This window comes from Raphanus sativus, unplaced genomic scaffold, assembly GCF_000801105.2.
Source record: "Raphanus sativus cultivar WK10039 unplaced genomic scaffold, ASM80110v3 Scaffold3728, whole genome shotgun sequence".
NCBI classification, from domain to species: Eukaryota; Viridiplantae; Streptophyta; class Magnoliopsida; order Brassicales; family Brassicaceae; genus Raphanus; species Raphanus sativus.
Genome location: NW_026619032.1, coordinates 2,453 through 9,986, shown reverse-complemented (window position 1 = coordinate 9,986; position 7,534 = coordinate 2,453). Strand labels below are relative to the sequence as shown.

The 7,534-nt window shown below is 38.4% G+C and overlaps 3 protein-coding genes and 1 non-coding gene across 4 annotated transcripts; 2 read left to right on the top strand and 2 right to left on the bottom strand.

The window, feature by feature from the left end:
* Positions 1–3: 3 nt before the first annotated feature.
* LOC130506850 (putative F-box protein At1g53360) lies at positions 4–697 on the bottom strand (the record flags this gene model as incomplete). The annotated part of the gene is made up of 1 exon (XM_057001543.1): positions 4–697. A coding segment is annotated over exon 1 (624 nt), but the record flags the coding sequence as incomplete, so codon positions are not given.
* Positions 698–901: 204 nt separating this feature from the next.
* On the bottom strand, positions 902–2,615 carry LOC130506851 (short-chain dehydrogenase/reductase SDRA-like). Its single transcript, XM_057001544.1, has 6 exons — positions 2,303–2,615; positions 2,009–2,125; positions 1,788–1,922; positions 1,533–1,658; positions 1,324–1,425; positions 902–1,217 (listed from the first exon to the last, which is right to left on the bottom strand). The coding sequence occupies exons 1-6, from the start codon at positions 2,438–2,440 to the stop codon at positions 1,068–1,070; spliced, it is 768 nt and encodes a 255-aa protein (XP_056857524.1). The 5' UTR covers positions 2,441–2,615; the 3' UTR covers positions 902–1,067.
* A 516-nt stretch (positions 2,616–3,131) lies between these two features.
* Positions 3,132–3,217, top strand: TRNAY-GUA (transfer RNA tyrosine (anticodon GUA)). Its single transcript is given in 2 exon segments — positions 3,132–3,168; positions 3,182–3,217. It is a non-coding gene; the product is annotated as a tRNA-Tyr (tRNA).
* Positions 3,218–3,330: 113 nt separating this feature from the next.
* LOC108834300 (iron-sulfur cluster assembly protein 1) lies at positions 3,331–4,823 on the top strand. The gene is made up of 3 exons (XM_018607644.2): positions 3,331–3,712; positions 4,081–4,135; positions 4,417–4,823. The coding sequence occupies exons 1-3, from the start codon at positions 3,415–3,417 to the stop codon at positions 4,574–4,576; spliced, it is 513 nt and encodes a 170-aa protein (XP_018463146.2). The 5' UTR covers positions 3,331–3,414; the 3' UTR covers positions 4,577–4,823.
* Positions 4,824–7,534: the final 2,711 nt, after the last annotated feature.

Below are 7,534 nucleotides of genomic sequence, written 5' to 3'. Positions count from 1 at the left end.
CTTCAATGTCAAAACCTGATGGGTGTTTGGTCTTTCATCACGTGACGAGGTCATACACAACACTTTGAACTGTTTCCCGATTGGATCATACCCTAAATACATTCCTTCAATCTCTGCTCGGTTTCTCTTGGCTTCCACTTTGGGCAAGTTCTTTTCTTTTAGAAGAACTTTGGGTAAGGTTAAGAACTGTCCTGTGACAGGGTTACAAATCACCCGCACCTTTATTTTCCAATATTCCTGAAGCAATACCAATCCACAAACTGTGCTACACATATCAGATGGAAAATATTCGGGAAAAGACGTATGATATGGAGTAGCTACAAGACAAGAGTTATCGTCTGGATTATGAGGCTGAGGTGTAGAGTAGAGCAACAACTTTCCCTTAGCTTTCACGGTGAAAAGGAGACGTGGACGAGTCAAAGACTTGGTCAAAAACAACTCGGTGAAATCATGACGACGAAGGATCGATGCCAAGTATTTAGATACGCATCGAAACCTAGCTATAGACTTTCCCGGGACTCGAGAGAATACCTCGACAATCAGATCGTTAGGGATTGGTGGTTCTGAGAACTGCGTTTCACTTCTGGACGTTGTTGATGATAGATTCTCCGAGATCTGCTGTTCCATCGCTGATGGATTTTACAAAACCTAGATTAGCTTCAGAGCTTACCACTAACGAAACCCTAGACTTCGGGTTAGCTTCCACTTTTTTTTGTCAACATATACAAGATTCCTAAATGGGCTTGGGCCATAGTATTATTTAGTGTCATAAATAGGGGGAAGATGGGGCATCAAAAGAAAAGAAAACAACATAGGTAATCTAGTAGTGCGTTGATTCTCGAATGTGGTTTGTCTTTTATCAAAGAAATTGTCTTCTTGTAGCTTGTCATTGAACATAATCTTTGGTAGATTAGATATGTTCCATTTACTACTAATTCAAAATGAGAAATTAAAGTATCCCACATCACATGATCATACAACAGTAACAAATGTATGGTTTTTTTCTTGTACATCATCAAAAAGTTTTATTGATATATGAATAATTATTACTAGTTGGGGATTTTGATTCAGAGCCTGGAGGGCATTCCTCCGGCGACCACTAAGGTTTCACCGGTGATGTAAGAAGCATCATCAGAAGCCAAGAAAGCGGTTGCAGCGGCCATGTCATCCGTTGTTCCCAGTCTGTTGAGCAGAGTTTTCTCCTCATTGGCTCTTCTCTGTGAAATGAAAAACACACATCAAAATCATGGATGAGAAGAAAAACTTAAACATTATTTGATTACAAACAAACAAACAAACAAACAAACAAACAAACAAACAAACCACTTCAGAGTTCCGGGTGATGAAAGAAGCAAAGTGTGTTGGCACAACACCAGGAGCTACTGCGTTCACTCTTGTGTCCGGTCCCATCTCAGCAGCAAGTGCCTTAAGAAATAAACAGGTGACCAGTGAGTAAGAAATGTTGAACCACCACCATCACCATAAGTGAAAGAAAAGAAGAATATATTTAAGGGTTTATAAAATCATGACACCTTGGTTAGTCCGAGAAGAGCTGTTTTAGTAACTCCATACATTGCCGTTGGTACTTGCGGTTGAAACGCAGCAATGGAGGTTATGAAGATTACAGAAGAACCCTTCTCTAAGTGAGGAGCCATATCCTGGTTTTGATAAGAAATAACCATTGCAAATGTCAAGTTACTTTGAGTACATGAGTCAGAAAGATGTCAGATTTTTATTCTCTAGGAAAAAAAAACTATTTGTCTTTAAGCAGAATGATTAGTGGTTACCTGGAGGAGAAGGATAGATGATTTGACATTGACTTCCCAAAGCTTGTCAAGAGCAGATTCTTGAGTAGATAAGATTGGGTCAGTAGATGGATTCACCGCTGCATTACACACAACAATATCTATCTTCCCATATCTCTGAAACACAAGCCAAAGGAAAGCTGATTTATGAATAAAACACCAATGAAAGATTAATTAAAAAAAGGTATGTCTTCACATCTTACTTGAACTGTCTTTTGGACGAGAATCTGGCGATGTTGAGCATTAGAGACATGACAAACGATTCCAAATGCATCAATCCCCTGAGCTTTAAGCTTCTCTACCGCCTCATCCACATTTCTCTGCACACAATTTAATTGAAGAACTCAAATTTAATTATTGAAATAAGAGCTTCTAACTTGGATTCACTCATGCAAAGCAAACAAAAAAAACATTCATCCAGAAAGTCAAATCCTAGAAAAAAAGGTGGAAGCTGTCGATGATTCATAGGTAGAAAAAACAGAGAATTGGAGGAGGACCTGTTTGCGAGAGGAGACGACGACAGAAGCGCCTTCGAGGCCAAGCCGCTCAACGATACCGAAGCCTATCCCTTGCGTCGATGCCGTCACGATCGCTACTTTACCTTGGAGTCTTTTTGGCACCTTCTTCTTCTCCATTTTTTTTTCCGATTTGATTCCTTTTATACACACGTCTGGATCTCTTGACTCGTTCTTTACAGATTTTCTTTCAATTTTCTTACATAGAAACACGCAAGTACAAGTCTTCAGTGAGAATGCAGAAATGGTCGGAGTTTAGTAGTCAAGAGTGTTACGACTCTTCAAGCTTATCATTAACAATTTTCTAATATGATTAGTGAAGATACATATTATTATAAAAAAGAGTTTTTTTCTTAAAATATTATTATATCTTATCTTTTATGAAATGTTTTTTTTTCTTTAATCCTGATTAATTTTTTTGAAATAGAGCTTCAAAAGATTATATAGCATTTAGAAAATAATAATAATATGATGTCATATTATAGCACTATTGTTTCTACTGTGTAAATTACAAAATGCGAAGTCATTGAAACGGAAGAGTGAAGATGACATGTTATTTGGTATAAGGATGCAGACCGTTGCTGCAAAGCCAAGAAGAGAGCTGGAGAGTGCAAGCGATGACGTCGCTTTGAACGGGATTGATGAGGTAAGGAATCTGGTTTGAGACAGAGATGTTTACCACCAGGTTTCTGTAGATGTCTTCGTGTGTTAGTGAACCAGTGATGGCCGATGGGGGGACCAAGATCATGAGGCGTTTATTGGATAAAATTAAGAAAGGTAATTATTAAATAGGATAACGGAAGTACAACGTCCGACCTTAGCTCAGTTGGTAGAGCGGAAGACTGTAGTCTGTGACAGCAAATCTTTAGGTCGCTGGTTCGATTCCGGCAGGTCGGATTTATTTTTTCTATTTTCTTTTTCAAGCTAAGCTAAAATCTTTTTAAAGAAAACAAAATATCAGAGAACCATCCACGTGTCCCATCATATATCTAAACCGAACCGCCTTCTTTTGTAGCCCATAAAGCAAAGGGCCCCTCCTAAATTCCCAATCTCATCTCTCCAACATCCACGGAAACAAACCCTAATCAACGACGATGATGCTCAGGCAAGCCGCGAAGAACGCTCTAGGCCTTACGTCGCGCCAATCGACCCCGTGGTCCGTCGGTATCTTCCGATCGTACCACGAGAACGTCATCGACCACTACGATAACCCCCGCAACGTCGGGTCTTTCGACAAGAACGATCCCAGCATCGGCACGGGTCTCGTCGGAGCTCCCGCGTGCGGTGATGTGATGAAGCTGCAGATCAAGGTCGATGAGAAGACTGGTCAGATCGTCGATGCTCGTTTCAAGACCTTTGGCTGTGGCTCCGCTATCGCGTCTTCGTCTGTCGGTATGTTTTCAATTAGGGTGTTTTGATTAGTTGTTCTGAAATTGATTAGTTTTTTGATAGAATTAGGTTTCATGTTGATTGGTTATTGTTGAATTAGGTTTGCAATTGATTGGGTCTTGATGAATTAGGTTTCAAATTGATTGGTTCTTGTGGAGGTGGTGTTCGAATTAGGGCATGAGTAAGAACTAATACATTTGTCGGATCATGTAATGAGATGTATCCTTGTGAAGTGTTTTTATTTATCAATGATTTATTTGTTATGGTTCTTGTGCGTGGTAGCAACTTGTTGTATCCTCTCTATTGTCATGTCTGATTCTGTTTTGAGGTTTATATTTTTTCTAATATTTGATTGGTTTTAATATTTTCAGCCACTGAATGGGTGAAAGGCAAAGCTATGGAGGAAGTTCTGACCATCAAGAACACGTAAGTTACCCTTTGTTTGTCTCTTACAAGTTACGAATGTTGTTATGATATGTTGTCGTAGACACTACCTAAGACAAAGGTGATTTTGTCTTCATGTTCGTGTCTTGAAGGCATTAACATGTAGTATGTTTTGGGTTTTTGCATTACTTGAACTTGGGATGTCTTTACTCTTCTTTGACTGTTAATATGCGGCCAGTTATCTTGACTATTATTTTGTATCTCAATATCTGAAACCCTGAATTGAATGTGTGGTATCCTTTTTTGTGACATAATTTTGCTAGCGAAATCGCCAAGCATCTTTCTCTCCCACCAGTGAAGCTCCATTGCAGTATGCTAGCCGAGGACGCCATCAAGGCAGCTGTGAAAGACTACAAGGAGAAGCGAGTGAAAACAAACGGTGCTGCAGCAGTAGCAGCAGCTGGAGAAACCGCGCAGGCTTGATTTTCCTCTGCTGATGTTTTTATACCATGACGTGTATATGATGGTACAAACAGGAGATGTGTAAGAGAAGACTACGTGCAACCTATGGTATAATCTCTGAAGGGTTAAGTCTAGGAATATTATGAATAAACTCTGTTTGACAAATACATCTGAGATGTAAGCTGTTTGATGTTTTGTTATGGTTTTCCTTCCTTTGTGAGATTTATTATCTATTAAAGACAAGTCAGCAATTACTTTTTTCTGTCTATCTACGGATCTAATGGCTTTCCATGAATTAAATATACAAAGAGCGAGGTGCAAAAATGAAGATACTGAGAAATCAAAATCACAGAAAATTGCATTTTTGTTCCATCTCTGTAGCATTTCCCCTTTTAACCATGACCACTTTTTCTATATAAACTACTCACACTGTTACATATCCAATTGCATTTTTGTGACGGGCCTTTACGTTGATTAGCTAAAGGAAGTGTCCATAATTGTATCGAACAGAAAATACTCATATTATTCGTATCAAATAACTACCGGCTGTTCCTTTTATTACTCAACACAAGTGCTCAAACAAACTTTTGTTCTGAACTATTTGCTAACATACTAAAAACACTTTCTAAATTGTGATCTGAGTCTTGTTCAATGAGACAAACTCTGGTTTGCTTGAACGGTGGCAGGTTTCATGGATGATCTTTAAAGCGAAGCAACTTGGACATATTTAGCAAAATGGTGAAGAATCAAAGTTAGCAGTGTGATTCTTCCTTTATGGGATCTTAATACATTTCTCCTTTTTTCTAATTAAAAGAAAAAGAGAGATGACGTACAGACATGTCTATTACAATTGTCTTTCACTTCCTGTTTGTCTTCTTTTATTTTAAGCTAACCATGTGATTGCCTTCAAAAGCCAAATTAAGAAAAATACATGATCAATCTAGATGAATACCATAGCGAAGATGACATACACTAAGAAAATATATCGTCTTGTTCGCCTAAACAAAACTGGTCCCCTGTTTCTCTCAATCGGAATCTAGTTCCTGTTATCTCGTAATATATACCCGCTAGTCAATGTTTATAAGTATACATACATAACATTCTCTTCAAATATGTGGAAATGAAGCATTAGAACTATTAGAACTATACATAACATTCTCTTCCGAATATGGGTTCAGTGGAGACATAGTGACGTCTCAAACCAATTGAACTACTGAATCTTTAGCATTAAATTGTAGTTTTAACCGGGGACAGCTGCCCCCCAACCTACACAGCGTAGATCCGCCCCCGTCAGTTGTGTTGTTCATGATATTTTAGTGGTACCCTTGATTAGTTTTTACTCTATAAAAGATCTTATTGTTTTAAAAGTGGAAGACAAATCAAGTTTTCACTGACACTTGTGCACCCTAACAATGTTTTCCATACCAATCGGATCTTGACGTACCAGTGCATGTGCACCTAAGAAAGCGGTAGATGCTAAATCAACGGAGACCAAATCGTATATTATTGTAGTGAGGACGGCATGCAGCAGCAACCATTGAATTATATATTTAAAATGTTTAAATAACGATTGTTTATAAAAAAGTTATTAGAATATTTTAATATTTGCCTTAATAAAAAATGAGTGTGACCGGATGGTATGATTAGAGTATAACAAAAGTTTACACTTACACATATTTTATCTCTACTCCATATTACTCTATCATACCTTTTCTGTGTCAAATATTTACTCTTGTTTCACTTCAATACATCCAAGATTATATAAGTGAAACTATTTTTCGCCCATCTACTCTAGAAAAGGAATATTTTGTTTTCACCTTTTTTACCCTAGAAAAGCAAGAGTAAACCGGAGAAAAACAAAAAACTACATGTCGTTTACACTTCTTTTCGATGCTTCCTTGCATTCTTTGTGATTAGCGAGCAAAAAAAAACATCCATAAAATACGTTTTTGATATATAACTTTTCCAACGAGCCAAGTTTCAAAGGTGAGGTTACATTATAATTACGATCAACGTCAACGAGGAAAGCTGATCACAGCAAAACAAATGAGAAGCAACAAAAAACTGTTATTAGAAACAATCCAGCTTTATTATATGAAGATCTCCACCAAACAATCATAAGACAAATTTATCAGGGTACAACAAAAGTAGACGATTATGAAAGCAAGTTACAAAAGAAAAAAAAAGTAGACGATAAAAACACTCGAAACATAAATTTCAAATTGCAACACCTCCACACACATGCACAAAGTGACGTCGTTTTCTGTATTTGGAAGCTCAGGCATGGTTTTTTTTTTAAACAACACGTAGACAGCAGAAACAAAGACCCGGACTGTAACGCCCCGACCCGCCCACGGCTAATGGGCCATCCACGCCCGCTCTCTCGGCCCGTGGGCCCCATCCCATCCGACGGTCGATCGTTAATTTTCCAAGGCTCGAAATCATCATTTACTGACCCTGCAATCACCACATGACCTTTCCCCGTGCTTTGGCCTCACTCACACGGTATCGCGAATCACTTCCCGATAGGTCACCCATCCTTTCACTACTCCAGCCCAAGCACGCTTAACTCTGGAGTTCTAAACGGATGTGTGACAGAAAAGGTAAGTCAACTTTGGTGACATAGGTAGCCAAATCAATTCTCTTAAGCATTTTCACATATCACAACTCGGGATGTTACACGGACTACCGATGCATTTACCGTCATTAAAATTGATGCTGTCTCGTGTTAAACATCTCTCCTTGCATGTTTCACCGGGGGGATCCGTAGATGAACAGATCCCGTTTGGAGTGATACACAGATTAATAGGAGGAGGACAGAGACCCTGGCACTGGCCGGATGCAACTGCCCCCCAACAAAAAATGAATTAATGTAATTTATAAAGATACAAAGGATTAATTTCAACCATAAAAAGCCTTTTAATCTTTATACGTGTCTAGCTTGACATGTGTTATACTCTTTCTTTTTTTCCTAAAAAT